The sequence below is a fragment of the Schistocerca americana genome, chromosome 6 (assembly GCF_021461395.2).
Source record: "Schistocerca americana isolate TAMUIC-IGC-003095 chromosome 6, iqSchAmer2.1, whole genome shotgun sequence".
NCBI classification, from domain to species: domain Eukaryota; kingdom Metazoa; phylum Arthropoda; class Insecta; order Orthoptera; family Acrididae; genus Schistocerca; species Schistocerca americana.
In genome coordinates, this window is record NC_060124.1 from 580,577,704 (window position 1) to 580,601,352 (window position 23,649).

The window sequence follows — 23,649 nt, forward strand, 5'->3', positions numbered from 1 at the left end:
GAATGGACAGTTTGTTGCTGGTCATTCCCACATAGAAAGCTTCACAGTGTAGGCAGGTCAGTTGGTAAATCACGTGGGTGCTTTCACACGTGGCTCTGCCTTTGATCGTGTACACCTTCCAGGTTACAGGACTGGACTGAAGAGACAATAAGATTTTCAAATGTGGTGCTGTAGAAGAATGCTGAAGATGACAGGAGTACGAGAAGGAGTATTAGGCAGGCTACCAAAACACTGTGGAAGGGGATACACACAGTTATAAACGTAACTAAGTGCAAGAAAGGCGTCAGCGTTCAGGAGAGCACCTGTAAAATTCAGATATACTGAAAATAAAGAGGGAGATGTTTATGGAATGGATCATGAAATTCACATTAAATTTGTCCCTGTTGTGACAACCATTACATTCTGCAGCAAGCTGAGCTGCTCCTTGTTTCTCGGTCTATCCACTGCTCATTTCCTCTATATGGCGAGTGGTGGTCTTCGCCAATAACACTGTTTATACATCATCCATGTTTTTCATTACAGCCTCAAATAATTGATATTTGTTATAATTGTTTACTCTTTTTCCCATCCAACTGAAAACCATCACATCTTCAAAATTAAATTCATTTCCTTTTAATCCAATATTTTATCACTTTCTCCATTTGTTCTTTAACAACTAATATTATTTAACCATCAATGCTTGGTCACATCATTTTGAGTATACTGTAGATCTTTGCTGTGCTGCATCAGAAGTATTATTGGTGTGAGGAAAGTGCACAGAAGCAGATATTGTCAGTTCTGTTGTTAATTTGTAATTACTATTTATTGTCCAAATTGGTGAGTGTTAAATTAAAATGTAGGATATGTGAATACCCATCCAAGGCAGAAAATCAATGTAGTCAATTAATGTATACAGTGTTGAGCATAATTTCTGTACCTTGAAATCAATAAAGTATAAAATGAAGATACAAGTGAACAAAATATAGTGTATGACCAACACCTGATTTAATGTAAGTAAGTAATGAAAGATGTAGAGAAACGATTACACAAAACTAAGTAATGATTACCATCAAATGGAAAAAGTAATTCTTAAATACTATTTAAAGTGGCAGTGGCCTTGAATAGAGTAAACTTACAGTTAGTACGAATGCCACAAAAATGAGTGGATACTGTAAACAGACGAGACAATGAGGAAGGCTTGTTGAATATGGCAGTAGTTTGAGAAGCATAAATGGAATCTGTTAGTGATGGTTGAAACTTTAAACGGTGAACAATGCAACTAGAACACTGTTATGTTATTGTAAGAAAAGTAGTTCAGTATTTATCACAACTGTAACTGTTTGTTATGAGAGGCCCCATTTCACATATTGTGATGTAGACAGTTAAAGACGCTGAAGAACAACAGATTACAACAGACTGGACTGAACACTTCTGAGAATATGGCAACACACTGTGAGTCAGTATTCTGAACACTCAGAAATGGTTCTGACACTGAATTATTAATTCACTTTCAATAGGAGGTGAGATACAGTTGGTACAGGCAATCTCACATGTCAGTGGGAGGAGAACAGCTCTCTTAAAAACCTACACCTTCTGGAGGGAAACAAACTGCAATGAAAGGAAGGGGTGCTTGGGAGAGGGGGAGCGACTTCTTGCCTAGTCAATAATTATGACAAAAGAGCACTGAAACAATGGTATATATTACTCAGTAAGAACAGAACAGAAATTATAATGCTTTTGACAAATAAAAAGAGAGATAACAAGCAAAAAAATAATCCAAAGGTGAGGCCTATGGACACTACAGAATATTAAAACTGAGTTCTCAACAGAAGCAGGGGTATTCGTTGAAAAATTATTATGACTGAAATAATAGTTGCAGAGGTATAAAGTTTTGTGTAAAAGGCAAATGCTACCACATTTAAAAAGAGAAACAAAAAAGAGTATTATACAAGTGCTGACAAAATACAGTGGATGGAACAAAAGGAAGTGGCAGTGATCATAAGAAAGAAAAAAGTCACTGTCACCTTCTTTTTGACTTTATGCCCAACATCGGCAGTGTTTGCAAAGGAAATTATGGGGATTGGACTCTGCTGTCTATGAGAATAGAATAATCTCATTGCCCAAACAAGTTTTGACACATTTGTGCCACTGGAGACTGGAAAATATACCATGTTTCACAGAAGAATTCCTGGGTGACGAGAAGGGCCTACAACCATTTTTATCTACTATAATCTTTCTTTGTCTTAGTCTCTAGATTAGGATTTGTAAGTTCTTCATTCAATAGTTAGATAGCTTGCCATCTGTTACACCATCATGCTTTTGAGAAGGTGGTTAGTGACTTCAAAAAAATCACTTTCTTTAATTATAATTTCATTGCACAAAAAAGTGTCAAAATGTTTTTGAAATAAGAAGCTTTTGTAGTTTCTATAATCATGTACACACCAACTTCCATTATAAAGGAAGAAGAGTTGTCTGATGAAGGATCACAAATGAAGTAGAAGGAAAAAAGGTATGTGTGCAAGGAAAATTACTACGTGGTGTGGAGAGGACTGGAAAGTCATCAGAGAAATAGCAAGGGTAGAAGATGAAGAGCAATGAAAAAGACGAGTAGATAAAAGAAAGAGAACTTTCAGTGCTCATTCTCTTGTGTTAAATTTCATTTAAATATCTTATGTGTGCTGGAGTTTGAGATAATAGACTGCTCAGAAGCTTTGAAAAGTGGAGTTAAATTTGGCAGCATAAATCTTGCTATGGTGGCAAAGTATTAATTGTTGTTAGGAGGACACTGAGATAAGTTTTGCACAATAGTCAGGAGAAAAACAAGTGGATCTCAAACAACTTGTCAAGTGTTACAAAGACTTTGTGTACAATGGAATACTATGGTTGTGGAGGAGAAAATTGTGGTCTTATGGAGTACTGCATTAGAAGGAAATACTCCTCATGCATTTGTTTCTGTACAGGGTTACCAGTCTAGTTGATGGATATGCACTCAATAGTGAGAATGCTGTTGAGGGATTCAGTATGAAAGGTTTTTTCTGGCAAGGGCATCCATAATTTCACAAAAACAACATTTGCTTTTGGAAATACGACAAATGGCAGAGAGTGAATACTTTCGAATACTTGTGGTCTTCATGTTGCGAGATAACTCCAAAAAGTCACATCCAAGAAGTGAGGAGGTTAAAAATTTAGGTAATTATTTCCAGACTTGGAGAAAAACTGGGTGAATTTGATCTGAAAGGAAATGAATTTTTCTAGAAATAGCAAGATCAAAAAATCATCATTGTGAATAGAGGTCACAGTAATTTTCCATTTTATCACATTAAACATTTATCTATTCCAATAAAATTGTCATTATAACATTCCTTCTAATCCACTTTGTGCTAAAAATAATTGAGTAGTGGAAAAAATGCAGGCTAATGAGATAACAGAATTACTTAGCATTTGAAAAAGTCACCTTGTTCTATATCCTGTAGCTTCATCAATTCCCCTATAAAATAATGGATGGCTGTAAGCATCTCTGACATTAATAACTTCTCCTGTTTTTGCAACCCAGCCAGCTATACCCTGGCCTTTGCGCACTCGGACTTCCTTTAGAATCTGAAAATAAAAATGTGTTGAAGTTTTTTTGTTCAAAATAAAATTATAGAATTGTGGCAATTCGTCCTCTACACTTTATAAATGACAACATGCAAAGGTTAGTATAGATTTATACATCTGAGAAAAGATCTATGTGTGACCACTGTCATGTCTTAACAAAAGCTCTAGTCAGGAACTAGAGAAAATACTGGTCCTTTGTAAAATCGGAAAGTAGGTCTAAGGCTTCCACCCAGCCACTCGTTGACCAGTCTTGTGTGGCAGCTGAAGATAGCAAAACGAGATCGTTCATGTATACCGTCATTTGACAATCAAACAGACTCCCATATGGACAACAGAGTAATAAGCATCCCTGCCATAGAGAAACAATTGAAAGATTTGAAAACAAATAAGACATCAGGTCCGGATGGAATCCCAATTCAGTTTTACAAAGAGTACTCTATGGCACTGGTCCCTTACTTAGCTAGCATTTATTCCAAATCTCCTGCCTAGTGCAAAGTCCCACAAAACTGGAAATAAGTGCTGGTGACTCCTGTCTATAAGAAGGCGAAAAGAACAGACCAGCAAAATAACAGATCAATACCCCACACATCAATTTTCTGCAGAATCCTTGAATGTTATCTCAGTTTGAATATAATAAATTTTCTTGAGTCCAAGGCGTTTACATCTCAATCAGCACAGTTTTAGAAAGCATTGCTTGTGCAAAATTCAGCTTGTCCTTTTCTCACATGATATACTGCCAAGTATAGACTGCAGACTGTTAACAAAGGTAAGGGCATACGGAATAGTTTCCCAGATATGTGAGTGGCTTCCAGACTTCTAAAGTAATAAAACTCAATATGGTGTCCTCAATGGCAAGTATTTATCAGAGACAAGGGTATCGTCAGGAGTTCCACATCAAAGTGTGATAGGACTGCAGTTATTTTCTATATACACAAATGATCTGGCGGACAGGGTGGGCAGTAACCTGCGGTTGTCTTCAGCTGTGGTATACAGGAAAGTACTGTAGGAGGATACAATATGACTTCAGCACAATTTCTAGTTGGTGTGATGAATGGCAGCTAGCTCTAAATGTAGAAAAAATGTAAGTTGATGCAGATGATCAGAAAAAGAAAATCATAGTGTTCAGAGCAGGAGGAGATTAGTGTTTAAAGTCACGTCAACAACAAGGTCATTAGGGACGGACCACAAGCTCAGATTAGGAAAGGCTGAGGAAGGAAATCACTCATGCCCTTTCAAAGGAACCATCCTGACATTTGCCTTAAGCAATTCAGGGAAATCACGGAAAACCTAAATCAGGATGGCTGGACACAGATTTGAACCATAGTCGTCCTCCAAAATGTGAGTCCAATATGCTAACCACTGTTCCAACTTGCTCAGTCGTACTGTTCGGATAAAGCATTAGTAGGGTCCTGCTTGACATAGTCATGCCATTTAAATATCTGGGCTTAATGTTTGCAATGCAAAACGAAATGGATCAAGCTTGTAAGGATTGTGATAGGGAAGGTCAATGGTTGACTTCAGCTGAGGTACTAGCAGAAGTAAAAGTTGTGAGGACAGGGCATGAGAGTAGCTCATATGGTAGAGCACTTGCCCCCGAAAGGCAAAAAGTCCTGAGTTCGAGTCTCAGTTCAGCACACAGTTTTAATCTTCCAGGAAGTATCATATCAGTGCACACACTGTTGCAGAGTGAAAATCTCATTCTGATTACTGCGAGAACTTTGGAAAAATATGCTTCATCTGTAAAGGAGATGACATGTAGGAAGCATAGGCGACCTGTTCTTAAGTACTGTTCAGGTTTTTGGGACCTGTACCAGGTCGGGTTGAAGGGAAGACATCAAACCAATTCAGAGACAAGTTGCTGGATTTGTTATTGTTGGGTTTGAACAACACACAAGTGTTATGGAGCTTGTTCAGGAGCTCAAATGGGAATCCCTGGAGAGGACTGAGAAAATTTAGAAAACCGACATTTGAAGCTGACAGCAGAATGATACTGCCAGACACATGCATTTTGCATAAGGACCACAAAGATCATACATGAGAAATTAGGGCTCATACAGAGGCATAATGGTCATTTTTCCCTTGTTCTATTTATGAGTGAAACAGGAAAGTAAATGACCAGTAGTGGTACAGGGTCTCCTCTGTCACCCGTCATGTGGTGGCCTGTGGAGTATGGATGTAGGTGTAGTTGTAGATGTGGATGTGGATGTCAATGGAAAACATAACTCTTGCCTTCTTAAACTTTCAAATACAAATTAAGAAATTACAACAACTACAAAGTTTTATGATTTGTATAAATTCTGTAATAATGTTAAGTGTAAACGGGTATTAAACAAATCATTAAAAAAAATTATTAAAATATATGTTACTTATACTTACATGAGGAGTGACTTCTCCATCAAAGATTTTAGCAACCAGTTCATCACTGTTCTGATCAACAATAAACAAGGAACACCTCTCAGCATTTGTCAGCGTGCGGGCCTCTGCCATAATTTCTCGCATCAGGTCAGTAAAATCCCCTTTGAAAAATAATATTCATCTTATGCAATTAAAACTATAACATATGGAGATAGCAGAAATATAGGATGATAATCTTTCAATAGTTTTACAACACTAGAGACTACAGAAACTGCTATAAGGAGAGCAGGAACAAACTTTTACTGAAAACATTTTGTTAAGCTTGTGGTATTGGCTCAGTATGTACTTGCATCACTAGCACTTAAGGGAATAAGACGACACAATTTATATATATATCTTCACAGCACTGTTGCAAATACTAGATTATTTTAGCAGTTAACTTTTCTTCTACTTCACTATCTAGTGAACTTGAGTTTGTCCCACTGTATAAATTCCATCCCAATTACAGTCATTAACAAACAAATTAAGTAACTGTTGAAAGAGCATCACAAATAAGTCAAATATATAATGCCACAAAGGTACAGAGTTTAATATCTTGTAGACACTGACATCATTAGAAAGCTAGCAATTCAATTAGGCAAAGATGGGGAAGCATGTTGCCGTATATTTTAAATTACCATACTGGGTGTTTGTCAGATTTCTTCATTCACCTTGTAACCTAACACTTATCACGAAGGAGAGCCTCTAGGAATGTAGAACTAGTCAAACTCCAAATTAACTGGCAGAAGCAACCACTGCAGGTCACTACTGTAACAACCAGTTAAACTAGTACTAATTTACTTACACTGATAACTATGGGCATTAGTTCTACATCATTTTTAAATGTACAAGCTACTTTGAAGAAAGCCACCACTCTTCTGCTTCTTAGCTGCTGTTTTCATCCTATACTTCAAACTAAGTATAAATGTAAACTTACACATAAAATAATTACCAGTATATAGTTAGATAAAAATAAGGCTGTTTAATGAGAACACTAGTGGTAACTGAAATTTACATTCCCAAGTCGAAATATTCTGGTAAATTATATGTGGGACCAGTACTTGAGAATTTCTAATTTCATGCCTGACGTCTGCATGACAACCCCCCCCCCCCTCCCCCTCCCCCCCCCTCTCTCTCTCTCTCCACACACACACACACACACACACACACACACACACATACAGGGGAGTGAGAGTGGGAGGGCAAGGGGGAGGGGGAGTGGAGGGGGGAGGGAGAGGGGGAGGGGGAGAGGTAGAGGTAGAGGGTCTTCATTGGGACCAGGTCAAGAAGACATTAGGGTGAGTACTGACATGCGTTAAGGAGCTGTAAGAGAACTACCAATGTTCTCAGTGATTTTAAAAGATTAAGTCAGCAGCACTATCAGGTTGCTGGTGATGCTATTGTCTACAGGAAAGTAGCCTCCTTGGATGACCACAAAGAACTGCAGAAATACTTCAGCTAAATTTCCTCTTTGTGTTATACACGGTAGCACTTTTTAAATATGTGTAGATGAAAGATAGTGCTATGACAAAGTGGAACAACAAGGCCATACAATTATGGGATGAGAGGTAAGCTTCTGTAGCCTGTCACATTGTTTCAATATTTAGGGATGATACAAATAAGCAATAAGAAATGAGACGAACACACAAAATCTGTGGTAGAAAAGGTGTATAGAAGACTCACACTAGTTGGAAGAGTTCTGGAAAACTTTGATGTTTCTATCAAGGAAACTATATACAAGATTCGAGTGTGTTCAGATCTAGAGTACAACAGACAAAGGTAAAGATGTGCTTCCAGCATTGTATCAGTTTGATCCACATGAATGTGTAACAGAGATGTTCAGGAAACTTAAATGGAAATGTGTGGAAGAAGGGCAGCATTGTTCTTATAATATCCTATTAAAGAAAGACTATGCAACGGTTTTGCTGCAACCACTATAAATTTCATGTAGACACCATGATAATAACATAAGAGAGAGTAATGTACCTGTCATTTGATTTTGATATTCCAGCAATAGCCATGTTTGCTGACTAAAAAATAGCACATATTCACCTACAACAAAACAATAGCTCAGAGAATAGGCAACCTTTTACAGGGTGTATACGTGGACAACGAACAAAAATTCCCAAATTTCCCGGTTAAAAATACACTTTCTCCCGGATGAAAATACATTTTTTCCGTGTTAAGTAACAGTATACTTTTCCTCAAAACTGTAAAACTTATCAATCCTTTTTTATACACCGGCGTAGAATTTCCCGGCACTTTAGGAACCGAAACACAGGGGAAAAAATACGTTTTAGAAAGATGTCTGATGTGCAGCAACACATACACTGCATATTTTCGTATTACGAAAGTGTAAATTCAAATTCCACCAAACACCGCATGTTACTTTCCGAAGGATTGAAATCGAGATTGCAATGCGCTTTTGTAAGCCAGTTGTAGCTCACGTCAAGCGATCTCGCCAGCCAATGACAGCGGATATTCAGATCATAGGACACGTGATGTAGTCAGCCAACAGCAGCATCACTGTAACGTAGCACGAACATACAAATAGGAAAAGGTAATGGTTTAAATTAATATACATATATACATAGTGTTGCTACACGAAAGGAAATGCTTTTACGTTTAACATTGGTCACCAAGATTAATAAGCTGCAATAGAAGCTAAACTTTAACACATAATGATCATTTTTGTGCATGTTACACTTTAAAGATATCACATAATGTGCCAGTAAATTTTTTAACAACGACATAAATGTCTGATCTTCTGGGCTCGAAAATATTCTAAATGGTCGCCCTCAAAGATTTGATTTTTGAATGAGAGTCAAATGCTCTGTGATTTAAGAAAATCATCGGACATTCGCGTGCACAGAGTTCATCTTGCGTAAAAGGAATTACTTTGAAAGTAACGCTTTCCAAACAACCATTCGCAATATTTTCCCGCGACCTGTTAGAAATATAATCGTTTCAGCAGTTGCCAGAGCGCGCTAAATAACAGGTGTCGCAGCGCTTGCACAGCTATGACGACGCAGGAAGCCCGTACGTTCGCACGTGTAAAACATTAAAAGATCTTACATTATGGCATAATGCCATACGTGCTAGAAGATGAAAACGTGAACTTGAAATGCAGCGAACAGTTGGAACTAGCCAATAGCGTGGAATTAAACAGTTTCAAATAAATTGACCGCCTCAGCAGAAAAGATTAGTAAAAGTCAAATTTCTTTAACAAACCGACAAAGAATAACTTCATTGTTCTGCAAGGCGATTAACGCTTGACTGTCAGAAAGGTGGAAACAAAATAAAGTCTGAAACTAATTACATATTTTAGCCTTCCGTAATTACGTGAATGTATTTTAATTCACTTGATAGCTCCCGGCCACAGAAATCCGTTTTGTTTTCATTTGAAGTGAGAGCAATAAACAAAGAAGAAACAGCAAAATCAGTCAACGTAAACACGGGTCACGTGGAGACTACCACCTCCCACTACAACTCAGACTGCTCTGTAAATCAGGTCCGGATCTAGGATATTTCCGAACCGGGGCAATATTAGATAGAGGCGCTCCCCCCTTCCCTTGAGCATTTGAGGTAGGACGCCAAACATTTAAAAATTGCCTTTTCAAAAATATCTTAATTTTGTAGCACACATCTTCCTGAAGAGTGTGATACCTAAAACATATACACTCCTGGAAATTGAAATAAGAACACCGTGAATTCATTGTCCCAGGAAGGGGAAACTTTATTGACACATTCCTGGGGTCAGATACATCACATGATCACACTGACAGAACCACAGGCACATAGACACAGGCAACAGAGCATGCACAATGTCGGCACTAGCACAGTGTATATCCACCTTTCGCAGCAATGCAGGCTGCTATTCTCCCATGGAGACGATCGTAGAGATGCTGGATGTAGTCCTGCGGAATGGCTTGCCATGCCATTTCCACCTGGCGCCTCAGTTGGACCAGCGTTCGTGCTGGACGTGCAGACCGCGTGAGACGACGCTTCATCCAGTCCCAAACATGCTCAATGGGGGACAGATCCGGAGATCTTGCTGGCCAGGGTAGTTGACTTACACCTTCTAGAGCACGTTGGGTGACACGGGATACATGCGGACGTGCATTGTCCTGTTGGAACAGCAAGTTCCCTTGCCGGTCTAGGAATGGTAGAACGATGGGTTCGATGACGGTTTGGATGTACCGTGCACTATTCAGTGTCCCCTCGACGATCACCAGTGGTGTACGGCCAGTGTAGGAGATCGCTCCCCACACCATGATGCCGGGTGTTGGCCCTGTGTGCCTCGGTCGTATGCAGACCTGATTGTGGCGCTCACCTGCACGGCGCCAAACACGCATACGACCATCATTGGCACCAAGGCAGAAGCGACTCTCATCGCTGAAGACGACACGTCTCCATTCGTCCCTCCATTCACGCCTGTCGCGACACCACTGGAGGCGGGCTGCACGATGTTGGGGCGTGAGCAGAAGACGGCCTAACGGTGTGCGGGACCGTAGCCCAGCTTCATGGAGACGGTTGCGAATGGTCCTCGCCGATACCCCAGGAGCAACAGTGTCCCTAATTTGCTGGGAAGTGGCGGTGCGGTCCCCTACGGCACTCCGTAGGATCCTACGGTCTTGGCGTGCATCCGTGCGTCGCTGCGGTCCAGTCCCAGGTCGACGGACACGTGCACCTTCCGCCGACCACTGGCGACAACATCGATGTACTGTGGAGACCTCACGCCCCACGTGTTGAGCAATTCGGCGGTACGTTCACCCGGCCTCCCGCATGCCCACTATACGCCCTCGCTCAAAGTCCGTCAACTGCACATACGGTTCACGTCCACGCTGTCACGGCATGCTACCAGTGTTACAGACTGCGATGGAGCTCCGTATGGCACGGCAAACTGGCTGACACTGACGGCGGCGGTGCACAACTGCTGCGCAGCTAGCGCCATTCGACGGCCAACACCGCGGTTCCTGGTGTGGCCGCTGTGCCGTGCGTGTGATCATTGCTTGTACAGCCCTCTCGCAGTGTCCGGAGCAAGTATGGTGGGTCTGACACACCGGTGTCAATGTGTTCTTTTTTCCATTTCCAGGAGTGTATATTCGAGGGAACGTAAGACATGTTATTTGGTCTTAAGTGTGGCAAAGTGCAGTGGTACGCCTCTTCACATAGCATTCTTCCATCGCACGTCTCTTGTATTTCGCTCTGTGGAATTCAAACATGTAATATTTTGTAATGGAATGGGTGCCATCAAACTATATTCACGCCAGTGGAAATTAAAATGTCCAGTGGTGCCTCTCCTGCTCCCAGTCGGCCGGTTTGATATCCTGCTCCTCTTTTTTTTAAAAAAAAAAAATCTCAGAATTAATACTGGTTGGGATTATTTGTAACCGGCAGAACAAGAACTCTCCAGAAAATTTGCAGTCTTTACTGCCTATTAGCTAATAACTTGCTGATTTGTGTGACATAAAATTAAAAATAGGATACATAAAACGAGTAAATACAAGAGACAAGCAAGACAGTACACGTTTCTTCAATCGTTAAGTCCTAGCTTCTTTTCTCTCTAATCTTGCCACAGCTTTATAGGGCGTACTTTCCTTTCTGGGAAAGAATCTACTACCTCATCAAAGTTCGTCAACGTTTTGCTACATGAAAATATGAAATGTTGTTGTCTAATACTAGAAAAGCTGTTAATACAAATTGTACCCAAGACTGGTGTGGTTTCTCGATCTGATTACGTGTATTTTATCACTGCTATATAAAACGAAATAGGCCTGCCCAATATTGCAGCAGTTGTTACACACACCAAATAAACGAGGCTGTTTTGGCACAAATGGTCATTTTTATAACACGACAGAATATAATTCAAGAAGTATCAATACCAAATGCCTATTAGGCCTACTACACGCAAAAAGTTTTGTGTTAGGAAACAGTTTCACATTTCATTCATACTCTCTAGCTTTTGAAGCATGAGATCGAAAAGTAGTACTACTAAAATTTTTAAATAAATTTTGAATCGTCATATTCTCCCGTAATTTGTGTGAGTCCCCGTTTCTTCTCCTTCCTCGTCCTAACAAACAATCTTATCACTAATTCTGTAACTATTCCTGGCAGTGTCAAAACTTATTCTCTGGTTAATTTCGACATCGGTTTAGTTACCCGGTTGGGCGTTATTACGTGTTCGTACAACGCGTTTTCCAAGCTACTCTCAGAATAGAACTTTAGGGGCTGCTAGCCGGGGACTGTATAACTGGCCCTTAGTAATGTAGCGGTCTGGACAAAAATTTTCTGTCAAAATGTCATTTTCTTGGACACACGGAGGAGACAATACGCAATCTTTGTTGCCTGTTATTTCTGTTAGTCATTTTTTTCCACTCTGGTAGTCTGAATCTATGGAATTCACTAGTAGTTATAACAACGCTGATCATTTGCAAACCCAGTCAACCACATAAACAGCGACTGGCATTCATCCGTTCGGCTTTATTCCGCTCAGCTCGTATAGACCCGCCCCCATTTGTCTGCAGAAAAGTTTATTTCTATATGCGACGGGGATTCCCCTGACAGAGATATCACGTACAATATGCATGCATTCAAAAATCTACTTACGATTCTTTCAGAAATTGACTTAAAATTTGTTCGAAAACCAAAAGGGATGCGTTCAAAATCATATGAGAAATTGATAGACCAACATGCGCTGGGTGCTAGGGGCTTTGTGAAACAAGGTCTTTTTCCTCAATAATATGAATTTGCCCCCCCCCCCCCCCCCCCCCCCCCGAAAACTATCACCCGGGGCAGATAACCGGTTTGCCCTCGTCCCCTAGTTCCGGGCCTGTTGCACATACATGAATCTGGCAGCTTAGGCGCACCAGTCAAATTTTTCCGGATAGCATCTGGATGCTTGCTGCTATTGCTTATACAGCTAACTGCCACACTTCTATAGCCAGAATCAGGAGAAGGTACTACTCATACGCGGCTCAACTGCACATGCGGATAAGCTCGCTCGCAACCGCTCAAACGAATCTAATGTAAAGTTGTGGCGTCACGCCCATCGGAGCCAATTTGTTGTTATGAAACATTGCATAGTCTACCTAGAGCCTTTGACACTTTTTGCTGTTGGCAGATGCTTGTAAGAGCACTATGTTTTGTTGTTGTATATGGTGAATTTCCTTTGCAACCTAAATTTTATTTTAGTTTCTTTTTCTCTCGTTCGTTTTTTATTTCTGTAGTATTATTCTGCCGTAGCGAGATACAGTAATATTATTTGTCTCTTGTCAGGTGATTCCCTGTTCTGTGTAGAGCATCACAATTAGATGTGTGCAGGCTTGGAAAAGAATGAACATTGTGAGATTGGATTTTTCATCATATTGGTCCAGCATCTGGAATGATGGTGTCGGGTGCCACATGGTATACAACACTATCATCTCTGGTTCACACAGCTGGTAATTCTGATGGCAGGCATTACATTTCTGATTTGATAAGGTCAGTGGCTGCTCCCTACCTTTGAGGTCTAGAGAATGTAATGCAACATCACGATCTCGTACTGCCCTGTCCTGTCTCAATACAGGGAGTGTTTGACTGTTGTTCTGGGCACCGTGTTCTACTGATCTCTCACCCATAATGGGTTACTGAGAGGCTGGCATGCCACCACTTGTGGAATAACTGGCTGATGAACTCTGGCACAGAGCTGAACAGTACAGAATGAAGTGCTTGTATCTGTCATCTGTGCTTAATTCGACTTTATTTTCAACATTGTTGCCAGTTCTGTGTATTAAATTTTGCATACTGTACATCACAAACTGCCTACAAATTTAATCATGTATTCTCCCTACACACATTAGGTAAATTTTCATTATTTTATATCGTTCTTGCTGTTGCAGTTTTAATGATAAGACTGACTTCTCTCCTTCACTGAGCAGTATGGCTTTTTGCTATGTACTGCAGAAGCTACTTAAGGGCTTGAAAGACTCACATAGTTATAGCACATCATTATAAAGCCAGATACTATCAAAAGGAAACTTTAAAAAAAAGAAAGAAAAAAACAAAAAAGATAGCAGAAGGTGCTGTCTGTGTAGGAAGCCCCCATATTACTATATCTAGGATGATTAGGCATCGGGATGTAGACTGACACCTTCTGAGACTACAATGAAGATAATTAATATGGACCAATGACAAATAAAAAGGATTCCAAACAATGCACCTTATAACCACCAGACAAACTGCTAGGTTGCCTTCTAAATAATGCCTATGGCCACATTTATGTACAACACTCTGAATAGAATGGCAAAGTGTTCAGGTCTACTGTAACTGAGAACACCAAGTAGCATTCTTAGGTGGATTTCCTTAACTTAGTAGCTCATGTCTGGATCTCCAGATCTGGTAGGATTCCAGAATGTATTACTATTCCAGTTGGTCTATTGCTCAAAGCCTATCTTAGCCTTAGTTTTCATGTACATCATCTTAGGAAGAAAGCGAAAGATACATGTGCCAATTAAACAATGGAAAACCCATGATGGAAAATGACAATATTTTGAAAAGGTACTACCGACTATATAGCTGAGATGCTGAGTCACAGAAGGCACAACAAAAAGGCTGCTTAGACAAAACACACACACACACACACACACACACACACACACACACACACACACACACACACATGTGCACACGCACATACGCGCAACCTCTCGCTGAAAAGATTAAAAAACTCTAGTCACTAAGTGGTGGCAGGACAAGAAATAAGCACGAGTTTTAATTGTTTTCTCCTGCCACTGGTTGTCAATAGATTTTAATTTTATCTATCTAGTTACATTATACTTTCAGGACTAAGTCCTTCACCAGATGTAGCACTCTTCTTTCAATGTACCTGTGTGCCTTTCAATGCCTCCCACCTATGGTGAGCAGCAATCTATTCCATTTCATATTTTTGTTAGTCCATTTTCAATTGTTTGACAACATTTTCACAAGACTGTCTCGGTCAAGCTGTTCAATTTATCCCACTTTCAATTTCTGCCCTCCATTCAGCAGGATGGAAAATTTACAAGCAAAGACACATCTCATGATTCATCTGATGGTAATTTCAGCAATCTGTTTGGATGTGCTACAGGGTAACATAAAGTGTAATAGTTTATGAGTTCTGCAAATTGTTCTCAATCCCTAATATTATGTGTCTCTATCTTATAAAATTCCTGTATACAATGATGAGTGCTGACAATCCCAGGTAATTAGCACCTCAGTTGTTCTTTCTTAGTCAATGACGTGCACTATAATTTGAAGAAAGTTTAATTGGTTCTGAGTGTTTTTTTTTTAAGTCGTGCATTGGTATCCCAAGTCATTACACAGGCACTTGAAAATGGCTGTAGACCAAAATCAGCAGTGGAGTATTTGTCTACTTTATCCATACTTGTGTCTGATAAGACAGATCTACTGTATATATTTCTTGGATCACATAGAATGATTCCATTGATGTGGTAGGGGACAGCGTGGATAGTCTCAGTGGCACCACCTCTCTGATCTCACCCCACAATCATCATGATCTGCAGAACACAAACACAATCTGCACACATGTCAGCAGTACTTGAATCACTTTCATATAGATTTTACTCACCCTTTTTATGCCAGCATGGCTTGTAGTCATTAATGCCATGTCCCACTAACCCTGTGTCACAAAAATACCATCGAGTTATGCCAAAGCAACCACTCACACTTTGATACTCATACTATCACTGAAGGACATAATTTCTGACAATGCACTACAATTATGACACATCCCTTCCCATAATGGCCTTCAGCAATTTCCATCAGCATGGACATTCCAATGCAGCTGCCAAATGGTTCATGGAAATATTCAAAATCCATAGGGCCCATTTTCACCTGGAGTTTGAATGAGATGTAGTAGTGATAAACATCTTCAACATATTCCACACAATGCCAGTCAGCACAAAGAGCATAACAGAACTGCTCTGTGGGTGCTAACTGTAGAAAGCACTTCACCCCCTCCAAATAGATGGCCAGCAACTGCCATCATCACTCCAGCACACTTTATGGACACCGGACTTGGCCAAGATCTGGATCTGCAGCGACCTCTGCCAACTGCCAGTCCCTGCACCATCTTCAGGTCCTATGGCAAGATCTACAAGTGCGTTCCCCTGGAAGACCTGTTTTTCTTTTTAGCGTTGCCAGCCAATCAAATTCTCTTTTCTGATGGAGGAACAAATAACTGTAGTACTGAAAGCTAGGATAGTGTGTGTACTTTTATATGCATCTACTGGTAGTAAGAAACATTTCTTAGCCGGAAGGTATTATTGGTCAACACAGTAAAATGGTTATTTTGTAGTTCTACATATTTCTGTTCATGTGTTTACTTCACTGTCGTTAGTCTATTCTTTCCATTCCTTAATTTTTTTACTAGGCCAAACGTTCTAGTCGATGATATCCCTGTACTTATCAGATCCAATGAATGAGCTGCAGGTCCTTGAGACAGCAGTAGAAAGTCTAGTAGGTTGCAACCCCTTGTTTCACAGACATTTGAAGGTAAACTGAGGCTGGTGATCATAACATACAATCCATGCGGTATGGAGGGAGCCAGATAGCTGTGGATGATTAGTTTCTTTAATTAGGCCCGCGACTTCATCTGAAACGAAAGCAGCATTATTGAGAAAGAATACAAGTTGACGAAGAACAGAAGCATTACAGCCTTATACCTAATTTACATACTCAACTCTGATCAGTTCTCACTGAATAGTCTTATGAAGTGTTCAAAGAGTAAAGATATTTTCAACTGGAGGGGTCTGCTTTCTTTGCACTTCCAGCATCCAGCCTTTATAACTGGTCGAGACATGGAACCTGTAGAAGTCACCTGCAGGTAACAGCCACACAAATGAGCCATGAATACATAGTGCAGCTGAATGAGTTAGCTGTATTTGTATGTGACAGATTCCATAATTCTTAGAGAGTTAAGGAATTTGTTCATTATACACCTCATGATATGCCTGAAGTAACATGATGTAGGATACAGCAAAAAAGTTGTAAAGTTAAAAGCAGAGTATCTACTCTAAAATGTTTTCAGTGGTACCTTCCTTTTCATAAAAACTGAAAAATGTTTGTTATTCCACCACAATATTGTCTGCCTGCCAGGATTATAAGAGCATTTTAGAATTTATGCATTGGCTGAATAGTAGATTTATGATGCGTCTTCTCATATCTTGGATGCTATTTTGACTTACAAGCACAGCAAAATTGCTAATTGTCCAATCTGGTCTATTGAGCATCAGTTTTGGCACACTGTATTTGTTGAACTGTCTGGAAGCTAAAGCAAAATAAGGAAGGGGTTGGTAGAGTGCAACTGTTCTGTCAACTTCTATAGGATGTTATCAACTACTGCAGGAAAACCATGGGGGAGGTCAATGACAAAACAATTCCCATACAGTACTGAAGAGTATTATTTTTTTTTATATTCAGGAGGTAAATGTCACTTAATAATATGAAATTCTCTGTCATTCAAACATTGAGTCTACGTATGTGGAAAGGACAGGTTTGCAAATGATGTGTGTTGAAGTCTCCAAGCAAGAGCAAGGGACAGAAGAACTACTGCATGAAGTCATTAGGAGCTTGAACATAGGCAGGATCATGGAGTGATAAACACAGGGGACACATAATTGTGTTGGATTACTGTATCTGAGCAGTTACTCTTTGACAGTGAATTGTGAGGGGAGACTACGCACAGAATGGTATGTACTGATTGATCAATCAATATAAATTTGCTTATGTCTGGCAAAGTTGCAAGGTGCAGTGCGGAAGACTACATTCTCCAGTGCCAGGTCACATGGCAAAACACCATGGCAGATCCAAGGGCTGTTACAGACCACCATGGTGTCGCATAATAATCAGCCAATGTTTACAGCAAACTCTCAGGTATGCCTACTGACAATGACCCTAAACTCCCTCCTTTTCTCACGGACTTTGATTCAAATTTAGTTGTTAACTACTGATGACATTTGGCTAGGTCATGGAATTCCCTGTCTGCCTAATGCCAAACTGTCTTTGCTAACTTGTCAGCTAACTAGTATGTTTCCAGTGAATGAATCAAAGGCACAGGGGAGCACTGAGAGCATGGTTCATCTCTGTGTGCTTCCCAGTTGAAGCTACAAATAGTGTTTCCCAGCACTGATGTGCGAGTTATTCAGCAAATATTCAGAGTAGAGTACTGGCTGCCTTCAGAAGTCTTTTTTTTTTTTAATATTATCAGAAGAACCCAGTATTATACTTTCTGTGATTTAATTGCAAAATAAGTTATGCTTAATAAAATCTGTGTTGCTGAAGAAGCAGACTTCTAACAGTGGCGACAAGAATTTTGTGGAACTGTAAACCACTCTGTGTTGGAATAGGCTTTGTCAGGCCATTTTGCTCTTTCAACCATGATGGACCAACAGTTTTTCAAGCTCTGAAAAAAAACAGAAATAGTAACAAGAGGTTAAAATTAAAGTGTAACTACTTAGGGAAGTTCAGTGTGGGCTGTAATCATCATATGGGTTCAAAACTTAGTAGAGATGCTAATAAGGCAGCAATTTATGCTGGAAAATATTAGTTCCTATTTTGGCCGCCAGGAGCAAATCTGGCACTGAACAGTGTTGGTTTACGGTGTGGCATCTTCGTTGTCATTTTGCAAGCCATAACATGAGTGAACAGTACTGAGAAGAGAGACCATGCACTGTTGGTGAAACTGGTTTATGTGAACAGCACCAATTACAATGCTGCATCGACAGAATATCACTGACTGAAAGGTGTAAGGAGAGACCCAGTGTCATTAAATAGTTTAAAGAAGATGATAATGAAATTCAAAAATGGCATGGTGTGTCGAAGGTGCCTTACGGTGGTGGAAGTTATTGACAAGGTTGCTGTTGCTGTAACTGACAATGCAGCATGTGGCCCAGGTAGTGGTGGTGCCTATATTGTGTCATAAGAATTGACCGTTTGTAATGTCTCTTGCAACGGTCTCTCCACGATATTTTCAGAAATTTTATAAATGATATAACTCAGTACATATCTCGAAATATCTCTTCTTATCTTACCGATTCCTAAACTTTAATATATGATGATTATCAATGCAAAGTAGTTTCAAGCCCTATTATTCCTTGGAGCGTCCATTTACTCCATGGAATAGCTTCTCTGCTATCTATGTTTTCTCTTAGGAAAAGAATGATTGAGATCTTGTCGATTACCCGGGAAAGAATGAAGATGTATATGTATGTATTGTTGAGCTAGTCGCCATCTTGATGAGGTTCTGTATGAGAAGGAATTTAATACATGAACTAAACAAAAGTAAGTGTGTTCGCGTATTATTTAACTGATTATTATTGACAGTGTCTGCTTAATACGCTGAGTTGCACGGGATCAGTGGGGAACGTCTGATTTACACTGGACGAACCTGCCGTTTTGTATGCTCAAGATATCCAGTTCATTACTTCAAATAAACAGGCTAACACGGTCTTACCAGCAGATCTCCGGTCTTCCCCATGTGATCACCGAAAGTTAATAATCATTACAAATGTTTTTAGGAGATCAACTGACAATTTTTGTCGCACCGAGACTTCGAAATTGCTTCACTGCCTTATGGAATTTAAGTTAAGCTCAATTTAATCAGGATAGAACAGTATTGAACTGTGTGAATACGATAAGCCTGCTTTGTGAATGAAAATTCCCTTAATATACGCATGTTTTTTACTATCCTGATCAGTGAAGCTAAATCAGGCCGGTGTGAGAGAGGTTTTTAAATTTTAGATCCCACAAAAATATTAAATGTTCCATGGTCAACAGTACAGAAAGTTTTTCTGTCTATATTACACTGGTACCTGTATGAGATTGAGATTGTGCAGCAACTGAAACCTCAAAATAAAGAGCAACATTCTGAATTTGCTCTTCAGCTTTTGGCACAAATCGAAGTTGATGATTTGTGGCCATGCAATATTCTATGTAATGATGAGGCACACTTTCATTACAGGGTGCAGTGAATACATAGAACTGCCGAATCTGGGGTTCTGTTAAACTGTTTGTTGTGTATGAAGAGCTATTGCACTTGTTGTATGTGACTGTATGGTGTGGATTCACAAGCACCTTTATTCTCTGTTCATTCTTCTTCGAGGAGAATACACCTGTCAGATGTGCTGTGACAGCTGCATATTATCAAGACAACCTTGTACAACATGTGATTCCTGCTTTGGAAGAGGGCAACTCTGTGGAAACCACTGTTTCCATGCAAGACGAGGCAACACCTCGTGTTGCTCAGCCAGTCCAAGATCTGCTTAATGCAACTTTCCATACTGTTATCTATAGAGGTTTTCCAGATGCCTGGCCTGCAAGATCAGCTGATCTGAACCCATGAGACTTTTGGCTCTAGGGATACTGAAAATGACACGTTTACCAAGGACACGTTTGGTCTCTATCTGAGCTGAAAGCAAGTATACAGGAACAAATTGCTCAGATTCCACTGGACCTACTGAAAACAACTGCTGATTAGGTTGTTTTATGGATGCAGCATATGAACAATGTCTCCGGCACTCATATGAACAAATTGTGTAAGCAGCATTTAATAATAAAATCAACATTGTTTGACTTTTTCTGCCCATGTCCCATTCCTAATCCATTACATGTGGAAATATTTCTATACATCTTTCTTACATTCACAGTGCCACATTTGCATCTGGTGGCCACAATCGAAACTACTATTTTCTACTGTAAATCATTTCTGCATTAACGCAGTGGCATATCTAAAATATTTTTCTGCCATATGATAATTACACCCCATACTGGAGCTCTCTGAGAAACTGCACTTAAATTATCACTACCTGGTATGAGTTTTCAGAGAAGCTTATGGAATCAACATGTTTACAATTGCTTCCACTATCCTGGCTCTCCAGCAGTTCATTGAACTTCATTTCCAGGCAAGTGACATTTAAGCACACTGAATGACTACAAGCCTTTCTGTTAACCACAAACCCACAGCTCTATAACATGGTTCGAAAGTAGACCCCTGTTTCTGACCCATCAGTGTTACTGACCCTCGCTGCTATCGATTCATTTTTAAGTGAACATTTTGCTACAAAAATGCATGTGATGATTGCTCATTTAGAGTTCTTACAACATTGTAAGGCAACATTATACAGTTATGCGTCACGTCTGCAAGGTCTGAGTAGAGAATGCAAGCTCACCCATTCTTGCAGACTGACATAAACAGTATCATTAATAAATGATGTAATGATTAGATTGTTGTGACTCGCCGATCATTCGAAGTGCCGCCGCGCAATTATGCGTGTCCTCTACATGCAGTGCTGTCTGCCAGCCATGCAGCAGCTGCGCCACCTAAGTGGCCAGCCAGCCAGCGGCCGCTGCTAGACTTGGACTCAGTGTTCATTCGAATGTTACCTTGTTCACATGTCTTGCTTTGTCAACTTACTCAGTGACTTATATGCATTGTGTCGTTTTGAAATATACGTGTTCAACTTGACATTATACCAATTGGCGACAAGGATAGGATTTTTCCTTTTACCGTCTGCTGCGTCAGTGGCTCAGTCGTTGCATCGCCTGTTGCATAAAAACGTGCCTTTTCACTGGTCCACGTCATGCGATGTGGCTTACCAAAAATTGAAGGCTATGCTGAAACAGGCCCCGTGCCTGGCTACTTATCAACCTGGCCAACATCTTGTTCTTGCCACGGACGCCTCTAAATACAGGGTCAGTGCAGTCCTTGCGCACCGTTTTTCGGACGGCTCTGAACAACCCATTGCTTATGCCTCCAAAACGCTCACGGATGCCCAACAGAAGTATTCTCAAATTGAATAAGAAGCTTTGGCCATTATTTGTGCCCTTCATACGTATGGCGTTTTTCTCTAGAGCTCCAAATTTCATCTTGTTACGGATCAAAAACCACTTCTTTCCTTGTTTCATCCATCATCGTCACTTCCCGACAAGGCTGCACACCACCTCCAGCATTGGGCTCTTTACTTGTCTCGTTTCAATTATGAGATTCATTTCCGGCCGACGGCTCAACATGCGAATGCTGATGCACTGTCTCGCCTTCCCATGGGTCCTGATCTGGCATTCGATATGGACGAACTTTTGTGTTTCCACCTGGATGTTGCCGAGCAGCGGGTTGTGGATGGGTTCCCCATCAGTGGTGACCGGCTGGCGGCTGCTACGGGTTCCGACCCTTCCCTCTCCAGGGTTTTACGCTGTATTCAGAAGGGTTGGCCATATCGTCCGTCCGCTAAGACTTCCGATCCACTGCGGAACTACTGCGCTTTGCGCTACCGCCTCATGGCTTGGGATGGTGTTATCCTCCTTTCCACTGACAATGCTTCACCGTGTGTTGTGGTACCTGGGTCTTTGCGTGCTTCGGTCTTGCGCCTCCTTCACCAAGGGCACTGGGGTGTCTCTTGCACGAAATCTTTGGGGCACCGTCATGTGTACTGGCCCGGCATTGACTCTGAAATAGCACACATGGTCGCTGCCTGCGGCCCTTGCGCGTCACAGGCTGCCGCCCCAAAGTCATCTTTGTCACCGTGGCCTTCGCCTCAGAAGCTCTGGGAGCGCATTCATGCTGACTTCGCGGGACCCTTTTTAGGTACTTATTGGCTCCTCGTAATTGACGCCTACTCTAACTTTCCTTTCATTGTCAATTGCACATCGCCTACCACTGCGGCAACCACAAGTGTTCTTGCCCGCATTTTTTTTTTGGAAGGCCTTCCCTCTACTCTTGTTACTGACAACGGTCCGCAATTTGCCTCTTCTGAATTTGTGGATTTTTGTGCTCGTCACGGTGTTATGCATGTCACGGCCCCGCCATTCCATCCACAATCAAACGGTGAGGCTGAACGACTGGTCCGCACATTTAAGGCTCAGATGCGGAAACTTCTGACTTCTTCTGCTGCTGATGATGCGCTTCTCCAGTTTATGGCTTCTTACCGTTTCACCCCCATGGGCGACCACAGCCCGGCTGAGCTCTTACATGGCCCCGCACGCTACTTCATCTTCTGCGGCCTTCCACCTCATGGCCGAGGGTGCCTTCACTTGGCCGGTTCACCGCCGATGACCTCGTCTGGGTACGGGAATATGGCAGGCGGCCAAAATTGAGTCCGGGCTGCATCTTACGACACCGTGGCCGACGCCTGTATGAAACCCAGACGGACATGGGTGTTGCAGTGCGGCATTCGGACCAGCTTCGGCCTCGTGTGCCGGCAACGCCTGTTCCGAATGCCGCTACACCACCTTCGGCTCTACTTGACGCTCGGGAACTTGGCATCTCTCAATACTCACAACGCAGCCCTCTCACAGTCATCTTGGTGCCAGCACAAGAACGGACGCCACCAGGAGACGTGCCCATGCAGGAACCGTTGACCATGATCTGTCGGAGCCACTCTACTCGCCTCCTCCTCCTCCTACGGACGCCGACACATCGCCCATGTCTCCTGTTATATCAACTGGACTTGCCGCAATGGGCAGATTGGTGCACGGGGCCCCAGCAGATTTTACCCCTACATCATCTGTCATCTCGACTCGTTATCATTGTGGACACTTCCGTCCGTACGGGAAGCCTCCTCCTCTAGACTTTACGGCCAGTCAAGCAACGCCTATGGACGTTAGCAATCTCCAGACCACCTCCATCAAGACCAGTGCAAAAATTTC

The 23,649-nt window shown here is 41.2% G+C and overlaps 1 protein-coding gene across 1 annotated transcript in view; it reads right to left on the minus strand.

Moving 5' to 3' along the window:
- The window catches only part of LOC124619592 (cGMP-dependent 3',5'-cyclic phosphodiesterase-like), a 269,537-nt gene that overhangs the window by 156,880 nt on the left and 89,008 nt on the right, over positions 1–23,649 (minus strand). Inside the window, exons 5-6 of the mRNA XM_047146093.1 lie at positions 5,953–6,092; positions 3,434–3,576 (exon numbers count right to left, since the gene is read on the minus strand). Of these exons, the coding sequence (XP_047002049.1) occupies positions 3,434–3,576; positions 5,953–6,092 (283 nt within the window). The remainder of the gene's footprint in view (positions 1–3,433; positions 3,577–5,952; positions 6,093–23,649) is intronic.